Below are 17,645 nucleotides of genomic sequence, written 5' to 3' on the forward strand. Positions count from 1 at the left end.
TTGTGACCATATTAATGATTCATATTCTGTTTTGTAAGAAGTCATATGACCTCTGCAGAGTGTTTAATATTTCTTCTTTTGTTGTCGTATCCTATGTACCTCACCTGTCTCTTCTTCAGCATGTAGCCACTTGCAGACACAGGTACACCTACCCCCTGCTTAATGCAATTTCGCTGAGAAATTTATGAATGAAGTCATAAATTCATGCTGAGCTTGGCCATCTGAAGCCTCCATCTGGTCACCATGACTGTTGCCAACCGGTCACTTAGTTCCAGCTAAGCTCCAGCAACCAGCCTATGCCTTATACTATTAAGTATATTTGCAGGCTATTAAATATATTTTAATATATATTAGATATTATATACTTCTATAAAAATGTATTAACTATATTTTATATCTATCCCATCATGGGCCATTATGTTAGGGATACAGTGGTCAACTCAGGCACTCTGTTAGTGCGGCTCTCAATAGTTTTTTCCGGTTCCACCCTGGAACCATCTCTCAAACCTCCCGAGGGTTTTCCATAGGGATGTGTATGTGCGTGTGCGCTTCTCAGTAGGTTGTGTTGTCTGAACTCCCTGCAGTTTGATGATCTTTGTGCATTGATTAGGTGCCCCTGTTAGATGGTGAGAGGAGAGCCAGATACCCCATGCAAAACTGGGGACGGGCTTCACGTGCTAAGCAAAGAGCAGGCACTGCAGTCACAGGCCCGTGGTTACCACCAGAGAGATTAGCTCGCCGGCGTCTGTGTGCAGATGAGGAAACCGAGGCTCGAGAGAGCTGAGTGACACACGTCCAGGGTCACCTGGTTATTTAGGACTGAACCTGAAGATGCTGAGTATTCTGATTTATAATTTAGAGGAACAATTACAGAAAAAAGAACCATACTGTTTTTTGCAGCACAATATTTAAAAACAAGCCAGGTTGAAATAGTCAGGGAAGATGCAAAATAATTTACTTGAGATAGAAAGTTAGACTTGAGAAGGTCGTTAGATTTTGAAGGAAAACTTAGATAAATTGTTAAAGCTTCAGAGATATTTACCTCTACAATGGAAAATAAGTATTTTAGGCAGAGTATTTTATCAGTGATACAGTTTCACTTCCAATATTTTTAGTTTCTGACTTATTTTAAATATTGCACAGTAAAGGACTAATTTTGTTTTAACTTTTTGGTGGAAAAAATTGATACACATAGAAAGGAGACAAATGAGTGAAATTTACCCCATAGACCATCACCCCAATTTTAATACCTTTATCCACTTCCCAACTTCTAATGTGAAATTTCAGACATTCAACTATTTTAGCTTACAAAAACAATTTCTTGTGAGGCAAATTCCAAACATCATATAATTTCTTCCATAATAGTTCGTATATATATTTAAAAGATAAGTGCTTTTTAAAAATACCACAGTATCGTTATTGTACCTGAAAAAATTAATAGTAATTCCCTAATATCATCAAATATCCAGGTAGTGTTCAGATTTCTGGTTATCTCATAAATGTTATAACTTTTGTGTAGTTTGTTTACTTGAATTAAGATCCTTATAAGATCTACATGTAATTTTTGGATATGTCTTTTAAGTATTTTTTTTAATCTATAGGTTTCCCCTACATTATTTTTAAAAAAATTTATTTTTTTCTTGCAATAGGAAAAACCTACTTGTTAGCCATACCAAGTTTCTCATGGTTTGGATTTTTTTAAGGCTTTTTTTTTTTTAAAGAGAGACAGGGTCTCGCTCTGCTGCCCAGGCCAGAGTGCAGAGGCACAATTATATCTCACTGTAGCCTTGAACTCCTGGGCTCAAGCGATCCTCCCACCTCAGCCTCCCAAGTAGCTGGGACTACAGACACACTACCATGCCAGCTAATTTTTTAATTGTTAGTAGAGATGGGGTCTTGCTATGTTGCCCAGGCTGGTTTCCAACTCCTAGCCTCAAGCGATCCTCCCAAAGTGCTGGAATTACAGGTATGAGCCACCACACCCAGTTAAAGCCTACATTTTGATTAGTGTTGTTTAGACAGAAAAGTATGGCTTCCCCACAAATAACGTGATTTTGAAGAATTAGCTGTGATGTGAAGTGTGACTGTATCATATTTACTGCTGTTTTCACAGTATCTAGTTCAGTGGCTGGCACAGAACAGATAATTAATAGATATTTGATAACTGGATAGATGTAAAAGCATTTGCGGACTAAATAGGTGCATAAATAAATATAATATGTGGGGTGGGAGTGAGGGGTTGTACATTAGGATGAAGATTTCATTTCATAATCACAGTTAATGGAGATATAAGAATGGAGTAACAGATGTTCACTTTTCAACATAATTTGCTCAAATTTATTTCCCCTATTCCATTGACTATCAGATGCCAATGATTATAAGATGCACCATTATTTTATATATCTCTAAGAAAGAAAACCTGCTTCCAAAGAAACCCTGACACATCACTGATTATAGAGGCCCATCCTACTTCAGGGATGTGGAAGTGAGGAAAAGTGCATCTTAGAATGGATGACATGTGGTGTTCTGCTAAGTAAAGGATATCTGCAGTCACATCAGCATTGGCAGTGTCTTCATGTGGCTGCCAGTGTGAGCAAGTTGTGGAAGGCACAGCCCTGGTTGGGTTATGCCGTGTTTGCCCAGGGAAGTAAGTGAGGGGCAACTACGTGGGTCAGGTTCCATGTTAGCGAAGTGTGTATTATGAAATCCTTCTGCAATGAGGATGTGGTTAATACCTGAAACTCCCTTCAGCGGAGGCAGGTGAGATCCATCAGACACGAGCACAGCCTAACTTTTGAATTGAAATCTTCTTGCATTATACCTGCAAGTAGAACATGGGAGAACAGAGATGAGTGAGCCCCCTAAGTTCTGTGGCTCATGGCTGCTCAAGCCATTGTGTTGATTTAATGTATCTAGAAAGTGTTTCAAAAGTTAACTCCCTGGGGCATCTGGAATTGTACAGTTAAAGGACTTTATCCTTACCGAGCTGTTAATATATTACTTTTTATAGTGTATCTAACCCCCTAAACTCTGGGTTAATATGTCCTATGCAAATATGTAACTGGATAGACTTGGTAGGTTTCTTCTACTGACATTTGTCTTGTGTGTAGTAGCTAGGCATGAAAACTTGCTGTTGAAGCAAGCTTTTCCCGATATTCAAGTTGAGGTGGAGTTTTAATTAGCCAACAATGCTTAGAACATGCCGGCCAAGTGTCTGAAGTTTTCTTGGGTGATTTCTCTCTATGCTGTGTGATTCCCCCAGCAAATGGTTTCCCTGAGACTGGAAGACCCAAGGCCCCTTGGCCATGTGGTAGGTGCAGAAACTCTGCCTCAGCATCCTTTGATACTCTTTTTGTGAGTATATCCTATGTACTCAGTGAGCCATGTTTTATATGAACTAAGCACCGCCTGTGTGGAGGTAACTGGCTATCTAAGGAAAGAAGAACAAGAAAACCAGTACTGAGCAATACTAGAGTATACATCATCAGTGCATATATGTGTTTCAAAAGCTATTGTGGAGCTGGTTGCTCCCTGGGACTTGAAAAGGCCAAGGACAACGAGGATGGAAGTATGTAAACAGAGGGACGGTAGCTGACATTCTGAGCCCATACCAAGTTCCAAGCATAATTATCATCTCAATGAGTTTTCCGTGCAATGGGCAGGACATCTTGCTTTTACATACTGAGAAAATGGAGGCACAGAGAGGTTGGTTCATTTCCCCAGGGCTGCACTGTTTTCCAGAGCTGGGATTTGAATCCAAGTCTGTCCAACTCTGGAGCCCAAGCCCTTTAACCTCACCTGGTGCCTCTTAGCCTTTTGGAAGCTCTTGGGCCTGAGCCAGGCCTTGGGGCAGGGTGGACAGGGTAAAACGGTGGTCGTTCCCCAGCACAGGAGCATCGTGAATGGGAGGCCGGGGATTAGGGCTGTTGTTGGTCTTTCCTGGACGAGTCAGGAAACTGGCTTATTTAGAGCAGGAGTTTGCGTGAGGGGAACAATGAGACAGAAGGACATGTAGGTAGGGTGGATAGAAATGATACTTCCTGCTTCAGGGGGGTGTTGCAGATGAAATATACATGCTTTGAAACTGTAAAGTGTTTCCAGATCAAAGCCTTATTGTTATGGTGGAAAATATAATTGAGAAGAGCCTCTAAAGTCACTCAATAAAGAGTAGGCCTGGTCTGTATTAGTCTGAACGCAGACCTATGGGTGGAAGTTATAGAAAAGCAGATGTTGGTTCAGCAGAGCTTTCTGACAGAGCTGTTGCTCTAGTGGTGGCAGAAGCTGGTGCACTCCCTGGTGGGGCTGTTACTGGAGTGATCCCTTCATTGGTTGGAAGAGGTCTTCAGTTTTTAAACTTTAATCAGATGAAAACACATGCTGGCAGCCCACTTGGAAAGCAGTTAGAATGAGAGCTGCCCTGGATGAAGCAGGCTATCGGGCTCATCCCGCCTCTTCTGGTTCCTGTGGTGGCTCATGAGGGAGCTCGGAGCACAGTTTGGAAACTGGTGGGCTATGTAACCTCTGTGGATGGTTTTATGAAATGGGGCACCCTTGAACTCCTGGGAGCAGACTTGGAGCAGGGTGGAGTTGATGTCTAAGGGAGATCTTTCTCGAGATGGTAGAAGGGATGGCGGGGAGGAGAGGCTGCAGTAGAAGATGGTTGATGGTGGACGCTGGAGTGGAGAGAGGAGACATTTCTCCAGAGAATGGAGGAGGAGACAGAGCGTGGAGATAGTGGATTAAAGAGGATGCCCCTTCAGAGAGGGCACGTTGGGAATGGAGCTCATCTTATGCAGGAGAGTGAGTTTCACTTTGAGCATGTTGAGTCTGAAATGCCAGAGAGCCCTGTAAAGCAGATGTTGGGTAGACAGTTGGATCTGCCAGATGTAGAGCTCAGGGAAGTGCTCCCAGGGCAAATGGGTGGTCATTTACTCAAGAATGGTATTGGAGCCTTCGAAGACTGGCGCCTTCTCCAAGAGAGAAGCTGTATGAGACAGAGACACACACAGACCCGAGGAGCAGACGGAGAAAAGAGGGAGCCAAGGGGACAAAGGGAAGTCGCAATGAGAGAGGGAGGAGGAGAACGAGGATGGCCTAGTCCCGGGAAGGAGCGGGAGGAAGGTGTTTCTAGCGCTGGGCAGGAGGCTCTAGCCTGTCTCACCGGAGCCTCTGTTCTCAGTGGCACTGTGGCCTTCATGGTGAGGTGCGTGTGTCCTCTCAGTTCTGATTCCCTGGTCTACTTTATGAAGCCCAGCCGTCAGCCTGGCCGTTTTGTTAGCAGACAGTCCTGGAGATGCCCTTAAATTTGATGCCCTTAGATTTGGCTTCAAAGAGACTGGCTTCACATTGAGGAATGAGGGCATTTGGGGGGTTGGAGGTGGGTTGGGGGCCCATGATATTGGGCCTCAGGGGAGGAGAGCTGTAGGCCAGGGGCTTTGGTGCAGGGATGAGACAGCTTGGGCTGGAGCAGCGGGATGAGGAGCACTGGTGGCAGAGTCCCTCTGCTGTCCCCTAACTCTGCCCACCCCAACCCTACCCCGCAAGCACAGCTTTGAGACCACCAAAAGCTGTGTTATCTTGCAGGTCTAAAGAAGACCACCCTTGCCCTTGTACTGGTTTTCATGCCAGATTGCTTTTGCTTTTGCTTAAAATCCCTTAAACTGTAAACGAAATGTTGGGTTCTATAATTATAGAAAAGGTGCTTGAGTGTAAATATCTGGCAGAGTTCACTTACCATGGAGGACTCTGGACCCAAGCACAGTCTTTTCTTGGGTTATCTTTGGAGTGAGGCAAGAGGATTAGAGCCAAGAAAGCTCCAGGCTACTTCCCTTACGGGAGAGTCGCTACCTGAAGTGAGAAGGGAAAGAGAAAGAGGCTGGTTCAGGATTAACCAGGCCAGGTTATGGTGCAGCCAGGCGGCTGGCAGTTGGGCCAGGCAGCAGCGGGGCAGAGGGGACCGGGAGAGGCCACGGGCAAAGGCCGTTCATGGCCTGCAGGATCCCTGTGCACTTGCTACGTAGAGAACTGTGCACCCCTTTTCTTAATTTTGGATCCTTGGATTTTTAATATAGTTCAGGTTTAGATATCTCTACTCCTAATCATTTCAAAAATTGCGGCTGAGTTTAGTGAAGAGCCTTCTCTCCGGGCCTACTGCTCTGCACCCTGGATGGAGACGTTTGGGGCAGGCGCTGGCTACGTTTGTACCTTCGGCGGTACTGTCCTTCCAGAGTGGGAGGACCAGTGACAGGGTTTGCACTGAAGACTTTGCAGTAACAGGTGTTTTTGGAGCAGGGGTGAGAGGAGTAACCAGTGTTCAGAACAGCCTGTCTCAGCTGCCCTTAGTGCAGGGATTATTAAGACAGAAAGCCCCTGGACTTGAACCATGTTGCATGACCAAAGACTGAGTTCAGTTCCTGTGTCTCCTCGGGCTAAAAGCAGCGCAATCTTGGAAAATTAGTCTCTGAGTCATAGTTTTCTCAAGTGTAAAGTGATAAAAGTGTTACTTGCCACTAATTAAACTGTAAATCATATGAAACACAAAGAGGTCTTCAATTAAGAAATCAGAATTAATTTCAGTTTTTAAGTATGTGTAAGTCTGACTGCCTCGATACTTTTATAAGAAACCTAGAAGCAGAATGGGTAAAAAATACCATGAGACAGCGGAAGAAACCCATACAGATGAGCAGATCTTTCCATAATTCCTTCAGATACCTGTGCTTCGTTCCTTTTAAGGGAGTGGAGGAAATGGCAGTAGAATAATGAACTGTGGGGCGTCTCTGGGGAGGGGGTGACCAAAAAGGGGACTGAAGAAGCCACTGGGAAAGGGAGTTGCCATCGGAGAGGTGGAGGATGAAACAGTATCTGACAATTCAGGTTGTCGAGAAGGGTGTCAGAGCATGGCATCGAGGGGAAGGGACTTGAGAACAGGTCATTGGATTTGGGAGAGCAGAGTTTTATTGGTGACCTTTGACAACAGTGAGCACTTACTTAATAAGAAGTGCCATGTACGTATTTATCTCATTTAATCTTCCCATTATCCCCATGACATGAGTCCTATTATTGTCGTCCGTTTATAACTGTCCCCAGTGTCCTAAGAGAGGCTTGAAGAGGCTAAATAAGGTCCTGCAACTAGTGAGAAGTGGGGGTGCCAGGCTTCACCCCCTGGCCTGTGTGGTCCCAAAGCCGGGGGTCTTGCCGCCCTGCCGGGAACTGCTCCCCGCGTGGAGGAAGGCAGGCCACGGTGCGGACAGGGGGCAGGGGAGCGGGCGAAGGTAGGAAGAGCAGACGCTGGTCCAGAAGCTTGGCTGTAAACGGAGGGAAAAACTGGTGACTCAGGTCACAGGCAAGTGAGTTTTTTTCCCAGAAAGGGCAGGCTTTTTTATTTGGAACTTGTAAAACAGAGAAAAATGCAAGATGTAGGGGGAGCAAGGAGTACAAGCTCCACCCAGTAGGGCCGCTCTGGCCCTGCCTTACGTTTGACCTTTGCTACGTCTGGTGAACCATGCAGTGTGTTGTTTCTTAGAAAACCGAGCTGTCCAGTGAGGTGATGCATTTGAGGTCGTGGTTTTTACGGTGGAAGTTTGCCAAGTGGGATCAGGAAGGGAGGTTATTTCCCTCCTTCCCTACGTGACTTCTGCAGGATTTTGGGGTGGGGGGGCTCATCATTGATTCCAGGTAGTGCCTGAATGAATTGGTAAGAACCCCCACCGTGCCTTAGAGGGGCCCCCCATCCTGACTCTTCAGAGCACCATCACATCCACCCCACAGGGGCCTGTGCTCCGGCGCTGTGTGCCTCCTGCCCTCCACCCTCCTCTCCATCGTGGATTCCTTAGGACTCGTCCTGTGTGGCTTTTGTCTGCTGTGATGGCTGTCACAGAAGCAGGTGCCAGCTCACCTGGAGGAAAAGCTCCCTCACCAGAATGCTGACAGTCACTGTGTCCCTCGGGACTGGCTTCCCCAGAGTTGGCTGGTCCTCTTGGAGTGGGGGACTCCAGTGCACTTGAATAAAGCAGGAATTTAGAGCTTCCATACGAAAAAGGGATTTGTCCTCATTATTTCGTTAGTATGAACCTGCAGCCTCTTGGGCTGGGTGGGAATGTGGGCACCCGGAGGGCGTCTGCGTGAAGCCGTGGGTGTGGGGGTCCTGGACTCGACTCAGGCCAGGGAGGGGAAGCTTCCGCGTGAGCGTGGCCCGTGTGATCGGGCAGCCACCCAGCACAGGACGCTGGAGAACCCAGAGTCCACGGAGAACTGCACCTGAGGAGGATTCACCTACAGCCTCCTCTGGGTTCCTGTTCTTGGGCCAGTCACTGAGGCAGGGCTTTTCCTAAGAAGCAACAGGTGAAAAAGGTGGCAAGAGCCCTCCCTTAGCGAGCAAGCCAGGTGTGGATTCTTCCCAGCACTCCCCGGGGAAGCAGCCTCGGAACCCAGGCAGCGCGGCCCCAGCCATTGTCTGCAGGTGGAGGCGTTTGCTACAGGCCAGGCAGACCCACGGGTGCCATTTCCTGGAAGGAGGGTGGCAGAAACCGAATACCCAGCCCACACTCTGTGCAGAATTCGCTGCTCTAACACCAGGCCAATTTAAAGAAGTAGGCAGTGTATTCGGCCGCTGAACATGAATGACCCTAGCAGCAAAGAAAGTAGACAGAGGGTAGAATTTCAGCTAAGTAAAGGGAGGGAAAAGGAAGTGTTCTCAATTCTTTTTTCTTTTCTTCTTCCTAGCAAGAACCAGTTGAGTCATCTCTGGGGCTTAGTAATGGAGTAAGTGATCTTTCTCCCGAGTATGCGGTCCTGACTTCAGCTATAAAAAATGAAGTGGACAGTACGGTGAACATCATAGGTAAACTGTTTTGACATCTCATTTTTTATACACACGAGCAGCCCTCTGGGGTCTAAAATTTGTAAAACAGGGATCTTCAAATAACTTGAGTCAGTGGGAGGAGGTCTTGGAACCATCTCAAAATGCAAGTCCCAGGCCCTAGATTTCAGGGCTGAAAAATAAAGGGCTTTGCGGATCAGAAAAAGGAACTTAGTGGGTCAGCAGGGGGTGGGGGACCTGCGGCCTTGGGACCACATGTGGCCTTCTGGATCCTTGAGTGCGGCCTTTTGACTGAATCCAAATTTTATGGAACAAATTATTTTAATAAAGGATGTTTGTTTCCCAGTGGCTAATGGTTAGCGTTTCCAGTCTTTCACTGTTTGGTCACATGGACAAAAGTGTTTTTTATTAAACTTGGGAGCCAAGGAGAGGAAGGTTGTCCCCTCACATCCTCTCAGCGGCTTCTCCCTGGCAGGCTTGCCACAGAGGGGGTGCTCGTTTTACAGACAGGGAAACTGAGGCACAGAGACATATTGCCCAAGGACACACTCTGATTCAACAGGTATTTTTGAGCACCTTCCAAATACTAGACTCAGTGCTATAAGCAGGAAATAGATTGGGAGGCCCAATTCCTGTTTTCTTGGAAGGACACACACAGCAAACAAAGAAGCCCAGATAACTCCAGCATTACCATTTGTGGTCAGTGCTGCCAAGGAAAGGAGAGGAGGGATGACAGAGAATAACCAAGGAACCAGATTCAGATTGGGGGGGTCTCGGAGGTGCGGCATTTCCCCTTCTCCTAACAGCTGAATGTCCTTCCAGACTGAGCTAGCTGTGCCTGCCCAAGAGGAGTGCCGTGTCGCCATGCTGAAGAGGTGACTTCTAATGTCCCGTCTCTTCTGTATGGTCAAGCGCACAGGCTTAGTGCCCCAAAGACCTATCCCTGCTTTCCCTTTAAGGGGAGGAAGGGGGAAAAAAACTCCTTATTTTGTTTTTACTTTTCGTTAGCATTGAATTTTTGTTGTGTGTGGTGACTTCTGTTTTTAGGAGACGGAAGAAGCCAGCAACATGTTGAATTGTCCTGACAATACGCTGCTGGCCCCTTGCCCAGGTTCGCAGTGGTTTTGCCGAGCCGTATTGAAACCATCTCCAGGCTAGTGGAAAGCGTTTGCAGGTGCGGACGTTCTGTCCCACGAGCCTAGGCAGTACTTTATGGCCATTGTGTTTCTCGATAAAAGGCAACCCCGCCCTGCCATAAAGCAAAGATCGCTGTGAAACAAGGGGGACTATTCATCACTCTGCAGTAAATAAGGCAACCCGTGGTGACGAGACAGCCATCAGGAATTCGCGTATGTGGGATTTTGTCTTAATTTTGGCTGCCCAAAGTGCACACTCTCATTGGATATTCTTTTTTTGATAATTACTTCCAAGTTTGGCTGATTTTTATCTAAAGTGAAGCTTAAGTAGCTTTTTAAGCCAAGCCTAGAAACTCAGGTAGCAACAGGGGGTTCTGAAGGCTCAGGACAGCAGATTCACAACACGGAGACAGACTGCGGGTCCCCATGAGGACTTTGTGGCTTTAACTCAAAGTTGGCACCAGAATGGCAAAGGTGACACAGGGCTGTGGGACTCTGTCTTTGCCGTTTCCCATCTCCTTTGTTCCCTGTTCTTGTTGCCATTTTTCCTAGTGATTAAGACATGAGATTTCACCTATAAGATAAGAAGTGGCTCCGGGGTGGGTGCTTAGCTGGGGGGAACCCTTCTTAAGAGGTCTTCCATGCTCATCAGCTGTGGCCCGTGCCTGCTGCTGGGAAGGCTGAGGCCTGAGCCATTCACCCCTAGGAGTAGGAAGCAGACTCAAGGCACCCGGTTTTATCAGGACCCCTAGAAAAATCAGGAACATGAACCTCCATGTGAGGTGGGAACCGGGACGTCACAGTATACCCAGATACAGCACCCATAACGTACTTTATTTTTCTTGTGCAGCCTGGACCTTGTCACCAAGGTGAGACTGTGGGCCGGCTCCTCTGTCACAGGTGCCAGACAGGAGACCTGGGCAGTGGAGTCTGGCTGTTGGTTATTCAACCCTGGGAAATGTTTAGTTTCGCAAGAAAGCTGTCATCTTTTGTGGGGCTGTGTATTTTTCTTCTCCCTCTTCCCTTGCCGCCCCCACCCCGCTGATAATTAACTCTCAGACCCTCCTGTCTCCTCACCGTATTTTTTAAGTCCGTCCCCTTCTGCTCCCGACACCGTGTCTAGTCCTCCCTCTGCTCTCACCTGGGCTCTGCTTCCATTCTGCCCTCCCCATTCATCCTTCACACAAGAGTGATTTTTAAAAAAATGCCAGTGTCACCACTACCCCCAAGACAAAGACCCCAGCCCCCTCATGTCCCCAGGGCCTGCCTGGCATGACCTGGGCTCTGCTCACTGCTTTTATACCTGCGTTGGAATTTGAGGGATTCTGAGCCATGTCACCTCCCTGTGGCTGTCGGTAGAGAAAGCGAGGTTGGTGGCGGGTTTTGTTGGTGTGGAGCAGCCGCTAAGGCTCTGTGCACACAGCGCGGGAGGGAACGGTCGTGTGGCAGTTCCAGTGGTGAGTGTGAGCTGCCACACTGACACTTGCTCATTCCTGCTCCTGGGTCGTTGGCGCTTGAGACGTTGGTTGACTCTCTACTGAGTTTTCTCTGGGACACATCCTTTGCTCGCCTTTGGGTAGTGCCATGTGGTGCTGTTTTCTCCTGGGGGGGGGAGAGTATCTACTGCCCCAGCTATGCTCTTGCTTCCTGCTGTCCCTCTGTTGCCCTGGCGAGCAGGGGACAGCCTGCGTTGGGGGCAGTCTGGCCCGTGCAGGGACAGAAGTCCTGTCTGTGGAGGTGCCTGTCTCTCCCACCATTGACTTCGAGCACCTGGGCCCAACCATGGCTGTGTTTTACAAAGAAGGAACACAAGATTAGAAGTTAAAAGACTTGGGTTCTAGACCTAATTCTAAAGTTTCTTATTTACCATGTGCTTTGGGGCAAACTCCCTAATCTCTCTGAGATTCAATTGGCAGAGAAATTGGAAATAACACAAATATTATAATTTATAAAATGGAAATATATAAAATTGTATATAAAGTGGAAATGCTACTACTGATCCTGCCCACCTTACAGTTGTGAGAATCAAACGAGATGTACAGACAAATCCCTCTGTGCCTGGAAGGTGGTAAATGATACATCATGGTTATGATATTACCAACATCGCATTAAGATATATTTGAGTGAGAAACGTGGCCTCCAGCTGTGCTGTGTCATCAGGGCTGGTGTTAACAGTTTTACTCAAACTTTCAGAGAGAGTCAGGGGAAATTTCCTTTTATGACCCCATGCTGATGGTCTGATTTTACATGCCCTGCTAAGACAGCTCACTCTGGGCTCTGCAGCTTCCTGAGTGACCCTGGTGATTTGTCTGACCGCTGAGTTTTAGCTTTTCTCAACTGTAAAATGGTGGGACCAAGCCACCTCCAAGGGCCGTTCCTTTTCCAATCGTCTCTGCTTTGCAGCACTTTCCCCAGCCGTGGGAGCGAGCTGCTTCCTCAGGTGGAGCCCCACATTAAGTCAACAATTGTTAATAAAGTAAGAATGACCTTTTAAGGAATCAGACTGGCTCATCAGTAACCGGCCATGAATAATATTGTTATAATTCTCAGCAGTGAGGTTCAGATAAGATTACATTCCTGTGGGTGACTCTTTTCAGATGTGCTGACTTTAATAAGCAGGAGGAGCTTAGTGGATTTCTCGTTCTTCTAACCATTTGAGAATTTCCTTGGCACCCACCAGAGAATTGTTGAAGAGAAATGTCACTATTGGTTATGAGCCCAAAGACTCACTAAGGTGAGACTGAAAAGTTTTTCACCTAAGAGGGGCTTAGAAAGTCAAGAGGAGCTCAGTTTGGGTTTCATTAACTCTTCTGTTAATATTAGGGAGACCGTATTACAAAGAGTTGAAATTTGGGGTCAGGTAAGGCTGATCTTGAATGCTGATTCTGCCACTTACTGGCTGTCTGACCTTGAGTTTGGTATTTAGTTCTCGCTGATGCTGTTATTTCATCATGTCCGAAACGGGGATCACGACTGTGCCTTCCCCACAGGGCTGTGAGGTCTGTCAGGGGGCTGGGGGAGGCGTAGGTCAGTGCTCAGGAAGTTACTTTTGTCATTAGTGGTCAGCAGTCAGAACAGCCTTCAGCACCCAAAGGAGTCCCACTCCTGACCCTGTGTGCTGCAGCAGGTGAATTTGTTATTCATGTGTCTCTGCAGTTGTCAAGAGTCAGTGTTGCTGCTACTTGGTGGTTCGGGGAAATTAGTTCACAGGAAGAGAGAGAGATTGAGGCTAATTAGTGACAGTGTCTAAGCACATCCAGAGAGCATTTCAGATTTTGGGATTTCCCTGCGTCTCTCATGGGCCTTCACTGGTGAGTTGGAAAGTTTCTAAAGTGCCCTGAATGATGTTTAGATAGAGAGAAATGGCCATCCCTTACTGAGGTGTGGTGCAACACACTCCTCTGCGGGAACTTTGGCCTTAGAGATAATGTAATTATATTAACTGAGTATCCAGATTGTAGCCCAGAAAACAAAAGCTGATTTTTTCTGTCCTGGTCACCAGCATTCAGGATTACACTTAAAATTTGAGTAAAGGTACTTATTTATTCTTTTTAAGTTATGTATATTAAGTAAAATATGGTAAAATAAATCCTTTTTAGGCGTACCATTCTATAAATTTTGACAGATGCTCTCAGTTGCTTAACCACTACTGTATTCAAGAAAACATTTTCGTCACCCCGAAAAGCTTCCTCCCCAGTCCCCAGCCCCTGACACCCACAACCTGCTGTATCTTTAGCACATCACCTAGCTTTAAAAGAGTCCACTTGCCAGAGGGATGACATTTTCTAGAACGCATTGATTGTCATGCTCTGTATCTGCAAGCTGCCATAAACTCCTGCAGGAGCCTGGGCCCTTCCTGCATCCATGTATTCAGCGGCCATGCGCTGAGCATGTGTCATGCCTGGACCTGAACGGTTCTCGTGCAGGTTCTCGGTGCTCAGGAGCCATGCTTTGGTTGAGAAGGTATAACAGATAAAAAGTTCAGTAAGGATCTGTGGAGTTAACCAGCCACACGAGGCAGAAAGTCAAGAAGCGTCACGAGGTCGTGTCACATTGTGGTTGTGGCAGAGCAGTGGGGACAGTGGGTGAGAGGTGCTCAGAGGAGAGCGGTCGGTCTGTGCTGGGGTGGTTGGGAAGGGGTTCTAGAAAACGGGGGCACCCTGAATACTGCTTGCCATCCTCGCCACCCAATGTCACTCCCTCATTGAAGCCTTTGCTTCCTCCAACTGGAAAAAATACTCCACTTCCTCGGCTTTCGTCACGTGGCCCCTTCATTTTTTGTTTTTCCTTTTCACTTATTCACTGCCTCCAGCTGACTGTCTGGATTGCCCGGTGCAGGCTGTAGCCGTGTAGACTAGCTTCTTACAGACCGCACTGGTCTTCCTCTGCTTCTACCGCTTGGTAACGGCGTCTGGTGCAAAGCAGGTGCTCTGTCCATCTTTGTTAGTGGAGTAGCTGAGCTGGGCGTCCGGGAAAAGCAGGGAGGGAAGGAATTCCTGGTCAGAGCAAAGGGATGTAAGGAGGAGGAAACTTGAGCCGCTGCCATTGTTTATGGTCCAAGCTTGCTGCCTCTCTGCTGGGAAGAACGGTGCAAGAAAGATATGAGTTTTGAAAGTATTGGAAGTGAAAGTGACTTTGATTGAAAACAACTTTATATAAGACCTTTATTGCCTTGGTATGCAAGGTATCGTGCGTGCCGCTCCCTCCTCAAACACACACACCCCCATTTGGTTTCGATTTCCACCCGCCGACTGCTCCTTAGGACTTGGGATAGGACAGGACATTATCGTGTTTTCCTGCCATTTTATTTTACTTGGGGGCAGAGACAGAAGAAACTTGAGAGAGGTTATTGTGGGTCAGTGTCAGTCTGAGTGTAGTGAACTGTGTAATTGATGCCCTCACACTCAAATAGGATAGTCCCGAGGACGAAATAAGGATTTGGGAGTCTGCCTGCCATATATAGCCTGCCTTCCTTTTCTTTAATTTTATCCCTGCCAGGAAAACCTAAACGGCATCCAATTTCCCTCCCATTCTCTGTGCTGTGGCTTTTGAATTCTTTTATCAGGTCCCTACATCTCCTTCCTGGCCTCTTTTGTGCCCTTCCTTTCTTTATTAAATAACTCACGAATTCCCCCATCCTCTGAAACCTTCCCTGTGTAGAAATCGGATAATTTTCTCACCACTCCACAAAAAGCAATTAAAACAGGAACTTCTTTATAAACAAAGATACTTCAGCAAAGAAAATACTTTGATTGAAACAAGGAACCAGTGAGTCCGTGAGGCTGCCTCCTCAAGGAGACTGGAGTGGGCCCCCTTCCTCCTAACCTGAGCATGTTGCAGGTAGTGAGAAAATGACGGGGATATGGAGCACTGTACATAATCCAAGCGGTGTGAGTTTGGACAAGTCCCTCTCCCTCTCTGTGCCTGAGTTTCTTCATCTACAACAGGATACTGATGCTTTTCTGTCATTCTCATGGGTTGAAATGTTAAAATAACTTACGCAGGTGCGAGTAAAACATAGATTATGGTGGTGAAGTGCTTTGAAGACCTTGGGAAAACATTGTTACTACCATGCTATTCTCTTCCCCTTTATTTATTGGAGCCAATTTTCAGGGACATGTCATCGAATCAGCTGCCAACAGCTGTTTAAGGTCAGTTCTGTTTAAAATTAGGGCAGGGCATTACGGACATTTAAATTAAAACCACAGTGAAATATCATTACTTACCTATCAGAATGCCTAAAATAAAAAAACAGTGACAATACCAAATGGGGGTGAAGATGTGGAGAAATTCGATCACTCAGACATTGCTGGTGAGAATGTAAAATGGCACAGTGACTCTGAGAGACAGTTTGACACTTTCTTGTAAAACTAAACATGAAATTACCATATAACTCAGCAGTTGCACTCTTGGGAATTTATCCCAGAGAAATAGAAACTTAGGTTTGCACTAAATCTGAACACAAACATCCATAGCAGTCTTATTTACTAACATAATAGCCAAAGACTAGCATTGGCCCAGACCTCCTTCAATGAGTGACTAGTTACACAGACCGTGGTACATTTATACCGTGGAATACTACTCAGCAATTAAGAAAAAAGAACCAATTATTGATACACACAACAACTTGGGCGACTCTCCAGAGAATTATACTAAGAGAAAAAAGCCAATCCCAAAAGGTTTCTGTATGAGTCCATTTATGTAACATCTTTGAAATGACAAACATTATAGAAATGGGAACCAGATTAGTGGTTGCCAGGGTTTAGGGACAAGGAGGTTGAGGGGAGGAACTGAAGGAAGGTGTTTATGGCTACAAAAGAGTAGCACGAGGGAGATTTATGGTGATGGAACTGTTCAGCATTTTGACTGTGGAGGTAGGGACACGAAAGTACACGTGTGATAAAATTGCATGGAACTAAGTGCAAGCATGCACACTCACACCAAGAAGTAGAAGTGAAACTGAGGAAGTCTGAACAAGATGGGTGGATAGTTACTAATATCAGTGTCCGTGTTGTGACATGATATTCTAGTTTTGCATGATGTTATCATTGGAAGAAAATGAGTAAAGGGCACACAGGATCTCTGTGTACTGTTTCTTATAACTGCATGTGCATTTATAATTGTCTCAAAATGAAAAGTTAAATTTAAAAAGTTGAGGCAGTTTTCAGAGCCAGAATGGTCAGAATTTATCTCATCAGTGTTCTGGGGAGTTGATGCTACCAATGTTTGCTAGAATTGGGGAGCTGATCAGAACCACTGAGCATTCTGATACGTGGGCTAGCTGGTCGTGTGCTCACATAGCAGGAGGAGGGCTGGGAGTGTGAGCAGGGCACCCCACGGCTAGAAGGCACACAATGGGGAGAGGTCCATGGTCTTTCCTCCTTATTAAGGTTTGATAGTGTTTCTTTGGACCATGGAAGAAAATGGTCAGAAAACAAGCCCAGTGCCTGCCTTCAGAGCAAGAGCAGAGAACAGATGTCAGTCAGGTGCAAAGCACTGTCATGTCTGGCCCTGGGGCTGGGGCTGGATGCAGCCTCTGGTCCCGAAGCCTTGGCTGTGGTTGAGTCTGGAACTCCGCTGAGCTGGATAGGACACAGCCATCTGTACGTGCCATTGGCAGGCGTGCTGGAGACGGGCCTGAGGAGCCGGATTGCTGGCAGGCTGCTTCTCCCGAGACATTAGCTCAGACCTAAGGCTTGTTCTTCAGCCCCATGGCAGGGGACAGGTGGTGACCGTGAGTCTGACTCCTGGTGGTCCGACTGTGTTGGGGAACGCTTTCTTTCTTTAGCGTGTGTGCTAGAATTGTGAAGTCAGGCAACTTTGGTGCATGATACGTCTCTTTTCTTTGAAGTTGTAGGACCGTCATCCCATCTGGACAGCAACATTGAGGATCAAGAGATTGTCACTAATCCACCGGACATTTGCCAAGTTGTAGAGGTGACCACCGAGAGTGATGAGCAGCCTGTCAGCATGAGTGAGCTCTACCCTCTGCAGATTTCCCCCGTGTCTTCCTACGCAGGTAAGTGGGGTGGGGGGAAGCTGGGGGACTGGGCAGGGAACAGGGAGGGCAGTCCTTTGGCCCAGGGTCACCCATTTCACCCCACAACAGACAACCTCTCCTCTGTCCTAGGGATTATTCCTGATGGAATTATTCTTATTTTAATTTTCTTGACCAGCATCTTCTTGGACAC

General features: G+C 46.7%; 1 protein-coding gene across 12 annotated transcripts in view; it reads left to right on the plus strand.

Annotated features, from left to right (window-relative positions):
* The window catches only part of IRF2 (interferon regulatory factor 2), a 126,484-nt gene that overhangs the window by 99,526 nt on the left and 9,313 nt on the right, over nucleotides 1–17,645 (plus strand). For all 12 annotated transcript variants that reach the window (XM_045552425.1, XM_045552422.1, XM_045552427.1 and 9 more), the window contains 2 exons: nucleotides 8,722–8,839; nucleotides 17,306–17,473. In XM_045552425.1, coding sequence (XP_045408381.1) covers nucleotides 8,722–8,839; nucleotides 17,306–17,473 — 286 coding nt within the window. The remainder of the gene's footprint in view (nucleotides 1–8,721; nucleotides 8,840–17,305; nucleotides 17,474–17,645) is intronic.

This window comes from Lemur catta, chromosome 5, assembly GCF_020740605.2.
Source record: "Lemur catta isolate mLemCat1 chromosome 5, mLemCat1.pri, whole genome shotgun sequence".
Classification (NCBI taxonomy): Eukaryota; Metazoa; Chordata; class Mammalia; order Primates; family Lemuridae; genus Lemur; species Lemur catta.